This window comes from Gouania willdenowi, chromosome 15, assembly GCF_900634775.1.
Source record: "Gouania willdenowi chromosome 15, fGouWil2.1, whole genome shotgun sequence".
NCBI lineage: Eukaryota > Metazoa > Chordata > Actinopteri > Blenniiformes > Gobiesocidae > Gouania > Gouania willdenowi.
The window spans coordinates 14,332,932-14,349,980 of NC_041058.1; the positions used below are offsets into that span (position 1 = coordinate 14,332,932).

Consider the following 17,049-nt stretch of genomic DNA (forward strand, 5'->3'; position numbering starts at 1 on the left):
CTCGGTCAGATTTGGCATCTAAAACATGAAAATAAACTAAAAATAGACTCAAAACTGTTTGATAATCAAGCCAAGACAAAAGCTTCTCCCATTACACAGATTCAGTAAAACATATCTCTGGTCTTTTGTTGGATACATCTGTGGTAACTTTTGTAATTAAGCCTTTCTGGACCAACCATATGTTCAGTGTTTAGGGCAGTTTTTTTTTTTCAACCTTGGGGTTGTGACACCATGTGGGGTCGCCCGGAATACAAAGTGGGTCACCTGAAATTACTGATTAAAATTACATTTTTAATGTTTTTAAATATTCTTATTTTCCAAATTAAAACACCACCCACAATCTCAAACAACTGTGTTCTATACTTTCTCAAATATAAACCTATACTGAACAAAAATACAAACGCAACACTTTTGTTTTTGCTCCCATTTTGCATGAGCTGAACTCAAAGATCTAAAACATTTCCTATATACACAAAAGAGCTATTTTTCACAAATATTGATCACAAATCTGTCTAATTCTATGTTAGTGAGCACTTTTCCTTTGCAGAGATAATCCATCCCACCTCACGTGTGGCATATCAAGATGCTTTTCCTAACATTTGTTCGATGGTGTTTCAGACGTCATCCAGAGGAGCCGCTCCGTGCAAGTGGGTGACGATGTGTTGCTGCAGTGTGAGCTCAGCTCCAACCTGGCAACCCCACTCTGGACGCGGGACGGCAATGAGGTGCAGGGCTACGACCTCAACTCTGGGTTCAGAACGGGCACCGACGGCCTGCTGATTATCGAGGCGCGGCGCGACCAGAGCGGCCTGTATGCCTGCTACGCCCTGGAGAACAACATCAAGGTTGCCATGGTTACCTACAATGTCACCGTTCGCCTCGACCCACCTCCTCCCCAGCCTGTGGCACCAACTCAAGACCCTTACGGTGCCTTTGCCACATTTCAAGCTCCGACAGAGCAACCGTCATCGGGGAGATTCCTGCCCCCCGCTCCTCCCCCCCTCCTCCCCCACTCTGAGCTGATGTCTCCCAGAGGCATGGAGGCCATGTACCTGTCTCTGATCACCATCCTGGGCGCCCTGTGTGTGGTCCTCACTGTGGTCCTAGTCTACGTGGGATTCTGCTTGCGAGTGGGAAACAGAGGAAAGTACTCTCTGCGCGCCGCTGCCGCCTCCTACAACAGCGGTAAGAAACGCAGGAAGCAGCACCGAAGCTCCGCCCACATGGAGCTCAAGACCATCTCCAATCACTGCAACGGCAACGGCGTTTATAACGGCGTTACTAAGCTGCATAACGGCAACGTAGAAAACGGAGGCTTCCTTCAAATTGTACCAGGTGAGGGTCACACCTCGCCCTACATAGAGTCTCCTCCCCCTCCAGCCCCGCCCCTCCCACCCACGCCACCAACACCGTCCCCAGAGTGTGACTTTCCCAGCGGGCTTTCGGCCACGCTGCCAAGCGTCCTAAGGAGGATGAACGGGAACAGCTACGTGCTGCTGAGGCAGAGTGACTCTGAGAACACGTCTCCGGTATGTCACTCGTTCTCTGAGGAGCTAAACAGGATCTTAGAAAAGAGGAAACACACCCAGCTGCTGCCTAGGCCGGACGAGAGCTCTGTGTAAAGCATAAGGAGCTCCCTGTGTCTCAGGACTTCATATTTATACTGTGGCCTAAAGCAAAAAAACTACTTACTATCTTTTTTTTAGTTCTCCACACTGAGACGTTCTGGGTTAATGAACCTGCTCTCCTACATCAACAAACACAAACTGGTGAAAGAGCACTAAAACACTAAAAAGTCATCTACCTCACCTCAGTACTTTCTGACTAAAGTAGGTTCAGAGCATCCCAGTTGGGTTCTCAGCAGGAGAAACATCTCTGAGTCCACAGAGCTGAATATATTTACATGTGTTGAGTTGAGCCTGTCAGGGCAGATAGCCAAAGTTTGTTTCCACTGACAAGTGCCCAGATGGCCTATGCATTTAAAACAACCTGACGTTCACTCATTGTTCACACTGAGAGATGGACAACGGGAGGACGGATGCTCGTTTCAGATAAATGGACTGCAATAACCAACAGAACAGACTAATGTCACTAATGCCACACCAGCCGTCAGAGACAAATGGTGAACTAATCAGTATTTAATATTATGAACAGTCTTTAATGAAGGAACTATTTACTCTTTACAAAGTTTTAAATGATTTACACTGTGTTTCACCCTATTTATTTGTAAAAAAGCTGGTCAAAAACTAATTGTGTATTTTTCTCCTGGCAGTAAAATGAATAGAAACCTTAAAAAAAAAGTCTTAACAATCATTCATTAGTAAAAGTTTTCAACAGGCTTTTAGTTATTAATAGTAAACTGAAGTTAAAGCCAGGTACTAACCACTTTTGATTTTCTATGCATACATATAATCAATATTTTACATACACATGATTGATGTGCAATTTTAGTTAAATTCATACCTAAAAGAAGAGTAATAATTATCTATGAGATATGAATATTAAATAATGATTATCTCACCAAGTATCGATGGGAAAACTGATGTTTGACAGTATTAACGGTTTTATCATTGCACTCTATAGACATTTTTTACTGTGCTCTAACTAAAGGACTATTTAAGGAGGTCGGAGCCACACGTTGGAGGACTTTTCTTGGACATTTTCGGTTTTTTTGTTGTTAAAAAAAAAAAAAAGAAAAACCTCTGAGGAACAACTACAACCACTAGGAATTCAAAACGGCAGCAACAGTGTTTAAACGGTGTGTGAATCCACCACTGCTGAGAGCGAAGCCCTGGGGAATCAACGGAGGAGGATGAAGATGTCCCACAAGTGCATTCAAGGTGAAGAAGCTTTTTTTTCTGTCTATTTTCCCCAACACGTCTGCCTCACAGGGGCTTTGCCAAACAAGCACTTAAAGACGCGGGTAGTTTAGCGCTCGCCCATCACAATAATCTGCTGTGTCAGTTCTGATTCCCAATCCCACAACAGATGCTCTATATTTATTTACACATAAATATATATATATAGTCAAACAACTATATAGCAATATATCAAAGAGCAGGGTTATATTTCTTGAGCTCTAAACAATAATATATTGAATCTGTCTTTAATATTTAGATATATATGCACCAATCTGCCAACCAGATGAGTTTTGTTTCAAAAAAATACTTTAAACATAAAAACTTAAATGTATTTTAGAAATGTATAACATAAAAAAACAGTTTAGTGAAGCAAAAACTGCTGATGAACCAACATTAACAAAGGAAATGTCAAATATGGATGTTATAACTATATTTAAGTAATGTTTTAATTGATTTGATAAAATACATGACGTACCACATAGTGAGTAATTGATAAAATATGATTTCAATTAAACTTATTTATTACATTTTTCTATATACTGTATAATGGAGTGGGTTGTCCAATAACCAAAGGGCTGGGGGTTCGAATCCCACTCTATCCGAGTCATTGTCGTTGTGTCCATGGGCTAGGCTCTTTACCCACATTGCCTCGTATGAATGGGTATAAATTGTGCATGAATGTTGTTGATGGTTGTAGGTGCAAAATGCTGCCACGCTTCTTGTCAGTGTGCCCCAGGGCAGCTGTGGCTACATTGTAGCTTACCACAACTGGTATGACAGGCGTGAATGAATAATGGCTTCTGTACGTGCTTTGAGTCTCCCCGAAAAAAGCGCTTTATAAATCCAAGCCATTATTATTATTAATATTTGAACAACTAGCATATTTTTAGCCTTTTTCTTCTCCTATACACTAAACACTTTTTCATATTTTTGCTCCTTTTAATGCATTTTTGCTACATTACTCCCATTTCTGCCACTTCGCCATCAAATTTAAATGCTTTTTTTCCACTTTTAAGACATTTCTGACACTTATAAACCCTTTTCACCACTTTTTCCACCTAATATCGCATGTATTGACCCATTATCGTCACTTTTAAACTTTTTTCACCATCTGTCATGCTTATTTTTTTGCCAATTTAACCACATTCATGATTTGTCATGCCCATTATTTGCCAGCTAATAATTCCTACTTTTTAAATTACATTACCACAACCCACACCCACAATTTTTTGCCACTTTTAATCCAATATTGACACTTTGAACCATTTTTACCACTTTTTCTGTCTGTTTTTGGCCACTCTAATTTGCAACTTTTAACCTATTTCTGTTGTTTTTTTTTTTTTTTAAAACCCCATTTCACCACCTTTTCCACCATTTTTGGTCACTTTGAACCCATTTTATTTCTGATTAAAAAATGATTTACCTCTTTAAGATAACTATATACTATGGCGCAAATAATAGTAACACTTCCTGGATAACAGTGGATATTATTCAGATAAATAAATAGATAAATGTGGTTATTATAGATTCATGTGACAATGGACCATCATTTGGCTGACTTTATGGAAGGTCTGTGTTCAACCACCTTCAGACACAGTGGGGGTCCCCTGTCTCTGGCACCTTTATTTTGAGGATCACTAGAACCACTGCATTAGTCGACCATCACACAGACTGTGAAGTTATTTTACATTCTTTGTGTTTTAACACACGTGCAGCTAGGGCTGCTCGATTATAGAAAAAAATTATTATTATTATTTCTTTTTTTTTTTAAATATAAAAATGTATTTTAGTCATAATTGAAATCACGATTATTCAAACGATTATTTGTCAACCAAAAAGTTATTTATTTTGTTGTACAAAAAAAGCATTAAAAATATATTTTTAAACATAAATAAAATGCTTCAAACACTAAAATCAAGGATGTTCACATTTGTACTAAAACAAAACACTTATTGTACATGATGTGTCTTTGCTCCCATTTAAATAGAAGAGAATTTGACTTGCCACTTGTTTACAAAGCGTTTTTACTGCGTTTCTCCTGCTATGTTTAAAGACTAGCAACAACTTTCCTCGTGTTGGCCTGCAGGCTAGCTGTGGCTTTGAGAGGGGCGGGGCAGAGGGGAGGAGCTTGCATGTGCATGGATTAAACAACTCAAAGTTAGTATTAATAACATGTGTGTGCCAAGCTTTATTATTTGTAGATATACAAAATAGTGGGTTCTATTTATTTAGCGATTAAAACATGTGTGAAAAAAAAAAAAAAAAATGTAATAATCGTTTTTTTTTTCGGTTATGTTTTTTTTGTAATCGTTGGGTGCAATAATCAAAATCGTAATCGAATTTTTTAATAATTGAGCAGCCCAACGTGCAGCTCAGTGTTTTTGGAGCAGGTGTATCTAAGGTATATAATTGTTGTTATTACAGACACTCTGGTACGCTAATTATAGTCCATTCATGCAGCTTGAGTTATTGTTTATTTCTTCTGTGTGTGTGTGTGTGTGTGTGTGAGTGTGGGCTGAGTCAATAACATTTCTTCATTACTTTCTCCTTAATCAGACTGTTGATGCTGCGTCACTGTCGTTCCTCACGCTGAGTCGAGCTGTAATTACACACTTGTCTCATGACAAGCCTGACCTCGCTGAGGAAAGACGACGAGCTGCAAATCTCCCCAGTCGTTTACGCGCTGACGTTCATTAAAGCTCCCAATTATTTTCTCATCCCCTCCAGCTCTGGGTGTGGTTTAATGTTTCGTTTTGATGAGAGTGAAGGTATTAAAAAAAAAAAAAAAATCTGTTAAACACACCCCATGTTTGTTAAATAGAATTTGAGCGCGTGTCCATTTGCGTTAGTGATGCGTAATTGCGTTTAGACTGAGCACTGCTTTGATGTCAGTGTTGAGATGCAGCACAGGTTTTTCATTTAGCAGCGTTGATCAAAGACGAGAGGATGAAAGTGCAGCTGCACATATTACACTTCAAAAGCTTTCGTCAAAGCCCTTTGACCTCATTCTAAAGCAGAGGATTTTCACCACTACCCAGAGGTGAAAGTAATGGATTACAAGTACTCACGTTACTGTAAATGAGTTGCTTTTATGGGAACTTTTTTGAGTATATTGCTAAATCTGTCATTTTACTTGTACTTAAGTTTATTTTTTAAAAAGTAAGGTTGTTGGAAAAAAAATAAATTCGGCGATATATCGCGATATTACGTCGCGCGATTCTCGGATTTTTTAAAATAAAAAACATATATATATGTTTTTTTTTTTTTAACTAGGAAAGTCTTCCACTGCAGGAGACATTGTAACTGCACAAAGAAGTGCCCTGAAACCTGGGAATAATGACCAGCTTGTGTTTTTTCAATAAAATCTAAAAAGAAAGCACTAACTTTCTGCATGTATTTGTTGTTCTTGGCATATACTTCAGTTAAGTTGCACTAAAGTCAACGTTGGTTTAAAAGCCACAGGCAGATTATATGTTATTTTTTTATTTTATTTGTAGTTGTTGGCACACAGCATGTTAACAAACCTGTTCTTTTCTACAGATGCTTTAGTGGAAATTAAATGAAGTTTGTCTCTTCCTTTTTAAGTTTATACATGAGATGTTTACTGTATGCAAGGGAACCGTGGCAAGATGATTTTTTTTTACCAAAAATAAACGTGGAGGGTGAAAGTAACTTTTACTTTGAGTACTATTTAATTGAGCTTCTTTTTACTTGTACTTGCGTACAATTTCAACCAAGTAACAGTACTTCTACTTGAGTAGGAAATATTAATACTATTTACACCTCAGCAGAAAGTGTGAAACGAGATGTCTTTAAGAATAATGCTGGATTTAATAACAAAAAATTATTTTATTTAAGAAGTATGATCAAAAATCATGACATTTTGCACATGAAATAAGGTTTAAGTCTGAGCTGCTGTATGTCATTCCTACAATATGTCTGAACACTGTCTTTCTCTTCAGTTTGCAGGTACAGGACGAGCACATGTCGATGTGAAAGTCCAACCTCCTCCTCGCCCGAGTCAGCGTTTTTCCTCTAATGAGCAGCAGAGTGAGATTCGTGTCTGTTGATGGAAAACATTAAATTCACTGCAGCTCCCGAAACTGAGATATCATCGACCTTAGTGGAGCAAGCAAATCTTTTCTCAGAAGGTCGTTTATAAAAGTGAAGCCTTTTCTTTCTTCTTGTGACTCACCGTCGGATTTTTCCTCTGAACTCATGCTGCATGAAGTCTTTCAACAAATTTGTTTCTGTCTGTCATGAAAACATGGCTGTGTTAATAAGTGCCAAGGTGGACCTTTTAAAAATATGCTTTTTGAGCCAAAAAAAAAAATAAATCTGATGATAAGGATTTTAAAAAGAGGTGTATTTTATTTATTATATCATTTTGTACTTTTGGAAAATAACTATGTTTCATGTTACGACTTGTGAGGGCTGTTGCACAGAGTGTGATAGTAAAAAATAAAATAAAAGCACAATAGCCAAATGCATGCAGAGGCTGGAACCACCACCATAGAAACGAATGATTAAACTACAAGAAATAAAACTTGATCTTTGAAAATTTGAATACTCTCTAATTGTTTTACATTTCACTTGTGTTTTTAAATTCCATGACACTTGATTCTCATCAGCACTGCCTGTTGAATTGTATTTTATTTCTCCATATTTAATACAGTCCAATAATAAACGTCTTGTTTGTTTTCTCAATAGGCCTAAAACGTTCCGATTTCATGGCACTGGCTTATAGCACATTGACCCTGCAAGCTAGCTTACGTTTGTATTTGTCCAATGGCAAAAAACGTAGGCAGTAGTTGCCAAATAAGAACATGTTTCAAAAAAATCAAAATGACAAATTCTTTAAGTATCCTTATGATGGTTTAATTGACACAAGTGGTCCGAAAACACCGTAACAGGACCCTAAAACCGATCTATTTTAAAATGTATCATTAAAATCATCATCGTGAACATCATTTCAACTCTGAAATGCTTCCTTCTCATGAAGAGCGCCTCAGACCAGGCCGTGCAACTTCAGTGCGTATAGCGAGAGCAATGCACTTTTATTGGTATAGGCGTGATTTTTGCAGAATGGGCAGCGTGAGGAACGTTATGTGGCACCTCACATAATTTCAACTGAATAAATATGGCATTTATCATGTAGACGATATCATTTCTAGCAGTTATTTGAAGCTGAATATTGCTCACAGAGACAGAATACACAAAAAAAAAATGCATTTTGACTGCAAATTCATCTTTTAATGATCAGTCAGCAGATTTAATTCATAGTCATTATGTCAAGATGGATGATGGCAATGAACTGCAAGATAATGATCTCGCAGTTAAACAATTTATTTCATAACCCCCTGATTGGTTGAAATTATAAGTACTGTGTGATTTGTTTGTGAAATGTAATTTTCTTAAAAAGGTTTACCTTGTTTGACTCAACGTGTCTTTAAAATGACACTACTTTCACTACTTTCACAGCGTTTTCCCTCTTATTTGAAAGAAAATGATTTCTTTCTTTATGTTTAACCACTTAAAACAATATTTCCTAACGTGATAATGGTCAGATTTAAACCGTTTTTTTTTTTTTATTTAAAAATGACTGACTCCCACGTGGACTTTTGTAATAAAACAGTTTTTCTTTTTCACATCACAGAAGAGGCAGGAAGTGAGGCTGTTGAGGGAGGGACATTGAAACTCCGGATATCAGCTTTAGTGTCATTTAGTTGACTAAAATTATACTGAAATAATCCTGGTGATGAAATTTTGATAAAAACTGCATTTTATTTGAGTCAAGGCTATGACTAAAATAACATTTCCTGTCAGAATTACCACTGACTAAAACATGACTAAGAGAAACAAAATACAAAATCATCTGAATTTGGACCAGATTTTTAATACATAAATGAACTGATGTGAAAAAGTAAACACGAGACTGAAAATGAAAAAACTCAACTAACAAAAATCATGCACTGCCCCTGGATTCTGACAGTTAATAAAACATATTTCTAACAGGTTTTTTTAATAGGAATGAACACTGTAATTATGTTTTGTTTGTTTTGATAATAGTTGTAAACACGCAGTACCCGTGGCATGAGGCAAACACACATACTGTACTGTAAGTACAAGACAGGCCGGTGATGCATGTCGTTCCAGGTTTTTCCAGGCGTCAACTTTTGATTGACTGACAAACTCGGGCAGTGCAATACTGACATTGATGTGAGTCATTTTAATGAGTCAGCAAGAAGATCTTGTTCTGCAGCAGACACGAGGACGGGGAAGTTTCCAGTGCTCACGTGGTGTTGTTTCTAGAAGTGTCAGTCACTCAGGTGGTTTCAGGTGCACAACATAACAGGTGATTATTTCATTGATCTTTGAGAACCAGATACAGAAAGGAAACTCCAAATATACACCATCATCTACACCTGTTTTATTCATACAAAAGCCACAAAGTGCAAGAGTTTAACCTATAGATGTTAATATTAGTATCTGCATGTATTTATTTATTTTTATTTATTTATTCAGTTTATTTCCGACATGGTTGCATTCACAGAAGTTTTGTTATTCTTTTTTTTTTTTTTTTTTGTACATGCCGAAAAAGGAGACGAGTGAAGCAGTTTGCTGATCTAAGTCCCTTCCCCTGTTATCCAAGTCCCGTCCCCAGTTTGCATGTTCTCCTCTTGGTTATGGCTTTCTCTGAAGTGAAGAAGTGGACAACGTATATTCACATTTATTAGTTGAGTGAAAATACAGATATTCCTTGTCGAAAACTACTCTAATACAAGAAAAAGTCACTCAGTCAAAATATTACTAAAGTGAAAGTACTGAAATATGTGCGTAATAAATGACTAAAGTATTGAAAGTAATTAAAATTATCCTCCATCATCATAATTGCAAATAAGAAAACACTGTTGGACAATGTGTTACATTTTTATAGTACTGAAGTAAAAATTAATAATAATAATAATAATAATAATAATAATAATAATAATAATAATGCATAAATTTTATATATCGCTTTGTTGGACACTCAAAGTCGCTTTACAGAATGAAGGGATTATTCTTTCACTCCGCACTTTAGTGGTGGTAAGCTACAATTGTAGCCGCAGCTGCCCTGGGGAAGACTGATGGAAGCGAATAACACTATGGTGTTTCATTAACTATACAATAACATTTAAGGTTTGAGTTTAATCACAAGCATTTTATTTGTCATTGCACAAAAACACAACAACACAATATATATATATATATATATATATCTATATATATTGTTTTTATATTTGTTTTTTTAATAAATATGCAGCTCTCATAAACAATGCAAGACAGTGTAGAAAACAACCAAATCACCATTAATCACAGAATGAACAAATAGCTAGTGTTCAATAGGCTCAACATTACACAAATACATACATCATCATCAAAACAACTGATTCATTTGCCAACAATCGAACTAACAACTATTACTGCCGCAAAAACTTATAGCAACATTTGAGTATCATGAGATTTATTTAACAAACACTCAAGAACAAATAAAATGTAATGTTCAGTATGAGTTTAATGAGTTAAATGACTTTTGGTTTCAAAAACCTGAAATATATCCATGGATGCTCGGGTGGAGTATCTCCATCACTCTCTGTCAAAACAGTTGTCCAAACCAACAATTCTCAACTGGTGGTTCGGGACCCAAAAGTGGGTCGCGGACAGCTGGTCAAAAATAAATAAATACTTAACAGCTCTCATGTCGGACTTGTCTTTTATTTTGAAAGAAACCTTTCTTTTGACAGGCATGCTGTGAAATGCATGTTACACATAGATAGTAAATACATAGATTTACGTGTGTTATCAACAGCTATTTTTGAAAAACTAAATTTGGATGGTTGAACTCTGGGTCGCAATTTAATGACTGTGGCTAAATGTGGGTCCAAGGACGACATCAATACTGGACGTGACTTGCCTCTTTCTGATTGGTTCTTGCGCTGACCAGCATGACGTAGTAAAAGGACGGTAGAACTGGGACCACCTGTGTCAGAACTGAAACAATGGGGGAAAAAAAAAAAAAAAAAACAAGAACATCCATAGAAATGTAGTGGAGTAAAAAGTAGTAGTGACACCCCCTTGTAAGCTTGTCAGAAATGACTTAGGGTGTGAGCTGGTGTGTAGTGAACAGCCTGTCAGTGCATCACAGCTTAAAACACACTTAATTATTACACACTGTGACGCCATTAATGAATACACTGACATGTTTTTACAGAATGGGTGGAATCAGGCAGTGTCACAATATTGGATTTCATCATGTATCAATGGGAAATAGGGTTCATTGTCGTCAAAGTTTAGGAAAAAGACAAACAAATGATTGAGAGGAAATAAAGATGTTATAGAAGTGATGGGAGATCAAACTGTGGCTATTCCTGGATGACATAGAAAATGTCTTCACTCAGCAGATGCTTTTCTTCCATCGTTTCAATCCCAGCCACGGATATTTGATCATTTCAGTCCAAAGAGAGGCTGATGAAAGGAGCAGAGCAATAGATGAAGATTAAAAAATGGATTTTTTATCTCACTGACATCAGGCCTTGATGAAGGTGTGAGGATCACATCATCACAACCTTCTTTCATGTTCTTCACCTGTCTGCATCATCTCTGCTTCCTCTTCCACAGCTTCAACGTTTTAAAATCCTATTTGTAACACGAGACGCTTTGCTTTTGTTTTATGGATTTAGCAGAAGAGCCACACCCTACAGTTGTGTGCATGTCCAACGTACAAGAAACACTTGTGCCAAATAGGGAAGTTCAGCATGAACATACATAACGATACATTGGGATATCAATAAATGAAAATTGCACCTTGACAAGTACAAAATGGTATGAAATACTATTTATTTTTTATTTTTTTTAACTTGTGAGAGCAAGTAAATGGTGACTAACTGTAATTTAATTTTAATAATTTTAATTACTTCTTCAACAGATTCTGATTGTGTTAAGTTCTTGAATTATTAAATTATAAACGCATACATCTATAAAAGTGCTGCCCAGTATTTTTTATGACACCTAGTGATTTGGAGTTTATGCGCTATGTCTATCTTAGCACAATGAAATGATTTTTTTCATTAAAAGGTGATTGAAAAATTGATTTGGACATTTTTTGGATCAATACAATGATCACACTGTGAAATATCACGATATGTTCGCGAATCGATTGTTTGTAAAAAAAATTTTTCTTTTTTTAATCTTACATTTTTTTGCATCCTTAGTGTCAAATGAATTGCAATCTGTCAAAAACAAAAATGACCTGAACCCATGTACCCCCTACTCCTGCACACAAATAAAATAATGTCATGTCAAAAACAATGTAGCCCTACGATAAATTTACATTATTTATTTACATAATAATAATAATAATAATAAGAAGAAGAAGAAGAAGAAGAAGAAGAATTGCATTTCCTGAAAAAAATACAAATGAGGTTTCAGACACTGGTCTGAGTCACACTGCATTAGCTGATCATTAGCATTAGCCTAGCAATAGCAATAACCTAGCAATAGCATCAACCTAGCATCATCATAAACATTAGCATAGCAATAACATTAACCCAGCATTAACATTAGCCTACCATTAATATTGACCTAGTATTAGCTTTAACCTTGTATTATCATTAGCCTAGAAATAGCATTATCCTAGCATTGATATTGACCTAGTATTAGCTTTAACCTAGCATTATCATTAGCCTAGCAATAGGATTTACCTAGCATTCATCAGCAATAGCAATAACTTTTTTTTAATTCTACTTTATATTTTGGTAATTGCTTCTTATATTTTATTTTTATTGAAGTACTTGTTATTTTAGCCTTGTTTTTTTTTTTCTTCTTCTTTTTTCGCACCAATACACAAAGACAAATTTCTCGTATATGTAAATGTACGATTCTGTAAAAAGATTCTGATTCTTAGGCTTAGCCTTTAGCATTAGCATTAGCATTAGCATTAACTGCTCTATTTATATTATAGTTTCCAATGTTGTCAGTGTTTTAAACTTGTATTTACGCACCCCCTATGACAATTAGCGTACCCCTGGGGGTACCAGTACCCCACTTTGGGAACCTAGGTCCTATGACATCTTTGCCGCTTATGAAATGTGACAGAAATATAGTTTCAACTGTCAGAATGAGTTAAAGATTAAAAATGAATCAATGAAGCTAAATCCACTGGGATTCCCAAACACATATAAAGATACTGGCAGAAACACAATAACGCTGTATAATAATAAATGGTGCCGTGAAACAGACTCATACACATGAAATATCTTCTTTCACACTGAATGTTTTTTGTCACCCAAATGAAAGCTTGTCTATTGGAGTGACAAATAGATGTGTGTCGTGCTTTCTTGGAGTTAAAAACAAACAGACATTGTTGCTGGTTCATGGCAGCAGAGGAAGCTTCTTTCACTGCTTCCTCCTCAACCGGTTTGACTCCAGAACAGCCACACGACACTGCTGTCACATGAGCATCAATCAGCTCTTTATCTGCTTCCTTCATATCTGTCTGTCTGTCTGTCTGTCTGTCAGTCTGTCACAGTTCCTCCAGGAAGAAGGAGACACATGCCTGTCAAAACTCTGACACACTCAAGTTACACTAATATTGACATGTGAAGGAATTTTTGGATTATATGAAGTGCCTGGACCAAGAAAAAAATGTCCAAATTTGGCATTTTTTTGGGGGGGAGGGGGGGATTGTAGAAAAATATGCTCCTCTGTGGGACAGTGGGTGGTATAGAAGATTGTGTTTGTATAGATGTGTAAATGTTTAGTAAAAATAAACCTGTTGAGTCCTTTTTAAAACACTGACAGTGACAAAGAAGTGGAAATAAAAGCAGCAACAAACAGGGAGAGTGACACATAGACACTCCCAGCTGACTGACTGCCTCATAGTGACACATCAGCATACAATCTGACACACACACACACACACACACACACACACTGCTCAGCTTACACTCACTTCAGTGAGTTTTGATTGCATCTGTTTTCCAGTTTCACTGAAACTCTTGAGTAACAAAGTAAATAAAACACTTTAACAAACCCAGGGGGAAACTGCTTTTGTTAAAGTGGCTCAAAGTAGAAATTTTAATAAGATGAAAGGAAACACTAACAAAAATTGATTGCCTTAAATTTTTTTTTTTTTTTTTTTTTTTTTTAAGAATTAATTTTCTTAATTTTTTCCAGAACTTAAAAGGTTGGATGATGACTGGCGAGTTGTACTTTTTGATAACAGTTAAATTAAAGTGCAATATGAATGAAGTGTATTTCAAAAATAATCCTTATTTGAAACAACAGAAATAACAGGACTTTATCTTTCTAGCATAAAATTACCGTACATACTTAATGCTACTAAGTTGTACTTACGTTGTGTTTTTAAGTTATGCTTACACTTATAAACAAATATAGTTACATTTACTCAAAAAAATAATAAAGTAACTCAAAATGGAAGAATATGTTCCAACTAAGTTGACATAATTAAGTTTGTAGAACTTTTTCTATAACTGTGAATATAAACTACTTAATCGATTTATTTATCTTTTAACGTTCACGTTAACAGTGAAGAGATACATACATCAGAATTATTTATACTTTATTTATCCAAGGGGGGAAGTTGCTTTATTTTTTATTATTTTTATTTTTTATTTTTTTTTACAGAAGCTCCAGAATATTTTGAATGAAAAGAAGAAACACAAAAAATAGAAAAGAAAACCTACATAATTAAATAAATTACTGTTAATAAAATTCTGTGATTAAATACAAACGCACACCTCTACACTGTAAAATCAATAAGCAATGATTAGAAGTAAAAAAGTAAACATTGAGACCAAGACAATGATTACATAAACACAATAATTATTATTAAAGATCAATAATCAGGATTACATACAAGTGCCAATATGATAGAAAAAGTGGTTCTCTTGTGTGGCTCCATCTAGTGGGCCCTCAAACAGTGACGTCACATGCACCACGCGCTGTTTACCACCTGAGGTCAGTCACAGTCTTTGAAATAAAGCTTTTCTCAAAAAAAAAAAAAAAAAAAAAACCATCAAAAAGAAAACATATTTCTTGAGTTTTTACTGAATATGTTCATTTACATTATTCTGAAGGAGGCTACTTAGCACTGATTCTACAGTAATGATAAGATGTCAACGGTCCACAACACTTAATTATGAAATCTATGTATTTTATTGATTAGCAATAAAACTTTGCTTTTTAATAAAAAAAAATTTTCAAAAATCAATGAAAGATTGATTTTCAAGCTTTTCAGTTATTGTTATTGAGATCATGGTAAGAATTCACAAGGAGCAGCTTGACATATTTGGAACTTTTGGGTTGTGGGTTAGTATTAAAACAGGACATTGGAGGCATTGGTACATTTCTCAGATACTGAATATCTGATGAATTATTTTTTTTTTTTCTTGTCTGCACATGCTGTCAAAGGTCAACACTACAAGAAGTGCAATCTTTTTTGTTATTTTGTTATTGCAAATAAATAAATTGCATTATTTTATTGCATAATTGTGACCATCACCAGCCCTCCCTAAGGAAGGGTAAGAAACACTTTATTAAAGAGAGAATATAAAAAGAGAGGGCAGTGTTACACCTAGGTGAGGGGGTGGGGTAAGGTGGAGGGGGAAGAGAGCAGGGAGGAGCGATTCAAGGTAGAGAAGTGGAAGGGTGGGGGAGAGTTGATTTCTGTAAAGTGAGAGTGAGATGTGAAGTTGTAGACGTGAGGCTTAACTATAATGGTGGTGGTTGTGGGCAGAGGGAAGGAGTAATCTTTACATCACATTTAACAAAAAGTTTCTCATTTCTTTTTAAAAGTTGCAAATTCTTTAACTATATATGGGTCTCATGCACGCACAACCTTCAGGCCTTAGTTCATTGCTTAATGCTGCTTTCACACCGGATAGGTCACAAAATGTTGTGCGACCAGACTACATACAAAGTCATCGGATAGATGCGGCACACAGGCAAAATCTTTCCTGTGTGGTCCGATCCATGCGCCAAGAGCGTTGGTCATGCGAGCGTGCTCCCGATTTTTTGTCACATTTGCACATTCGCAAGAGTTGAAAATATTGAACTCCTGCGACTGTTTCACGTGATGAAAACCAATCAGAGTCTTTGTTGACGATGACGTCTGGTCGTCAACACGGACACAGGTCTGTTCACCCATTCAACCATGGAGTAGAAGCTGTGTGTGACCACCTGGAGCTGTATGACACGGCCTTTATAACCGGGAACAAACTAGGAAGGATTAGGCGTGGAAGAGAATCAGCGAGGAGGTGGTAGTAGCAGGTAAAAGTTCTGTAGTTTTCATCTTTGAAAGTCGGCACTGAGTTAGGATAGCATTAGCCGCTAATCACACCGGCTTTTTTCACTGGTGGTTTATGTTCATGAGAGGAGAAAAAGGAGCGCTGATTCTCCTCCATGCCAAATCCTTCCTGGTATGGTCCCGGTTATAAAGGCAAAAATTTAAAATCAGGAGCGACCTCGCACGGCCAACGCTCTTGACGCGTGGATCAGACCGCACCTCCGCACAGGAAAGATTTTGCTTCTAGGCCGTGTCTATCCATTGACTTTGTATGTAATCTGGTCGCACGAACATTTCTTGACGCATTCGGTGTGAAAGAAGCATCAATCTGCAATGCATAATGTCAGACATTATGTCAAGCACATTTCTATACATTTCCATTTGACTTTTTTCCTAAATCTGTCTTGAATTGGTAAATTGGTCTCAGGTGAATCTTGACTCTAATGAAGCATTGGATCAACCAATGGTCGACCAGTTTTCTGAACCAGCTCAAAGATACATCTAATCAACCATCAACTAGGACCAAGTGTAGAAACAGAAATAGCCGGAGCATGTCTGATAATGGAAGGACATGGAATTGGATGAAGTGGTGAAAGAGTAAGGGGGCAAAACAGAGGAGGAAGCAGAAAAGTCCGTGGATATACAGTATGTGTGGGTTCCTGATGAGATTAGAGCCACAGGTTGAGCACCTTCTCAATCATGGGCCTAGGATGGCAGGAAATGGTCTAAATAAGCAGCCAAATTATGGAGAACAATGTTCCCATAAGGAGATTGTCATTACATGTTCACATTTCTACATTAGGTTGTTTTTGTTGTGCTATGCAGCATTATCTAATCCTTTCT

The 17,049-nt window shown here is 36.6% G+C and overlaps 1 protein-coding gene and 1 long non-coding RNA gene across 3 annotated transcripts in view; one reads left to right on the top strand and one right to left on the bottom strand.

The window, feature by feature from the left end:
* The window catches only part of LOC114477008 (semaphorin-4G-like), a 27,979-nt gene extending 20,551 nt beyond the window's left edge, over positions 1-7,428 (top strand). For both annotated transcript variants that reach the window (XM_028469033.1, XM_028469034.1), the window contains exons 15-16: positions 619-2,840; positions 6,824-7,428. In XM_028469033.1, coding sequence (XP_028324834.1) covers positions 619-1,622 — 1,004 coding nt within the window. In that variant the 3' untranslated portion in view covers positions 1,623-2,840; positions 6,824-7,428. The remainder of the gene's footprint in view (positions 1-618; positions 2,841-6,823) is intronic.
* LOC114477011 (uncharacterized) lies at positions 3,910-13,310 on the bottom strand. The gene is made up of 3 exons (XR_003675654.1): positions 13,300-13,310; positions 4,173-4,179; positions 3,910-4,037 (listed from the first exon to the last, which is right to left on the bottom strand). It is a non-coding gene; the product is annotated as an uncharacterized LOC114477011 (long non-coding RNA).
* Positions 13,311-17,049: the final 3,739 nt, after the last annotated feature.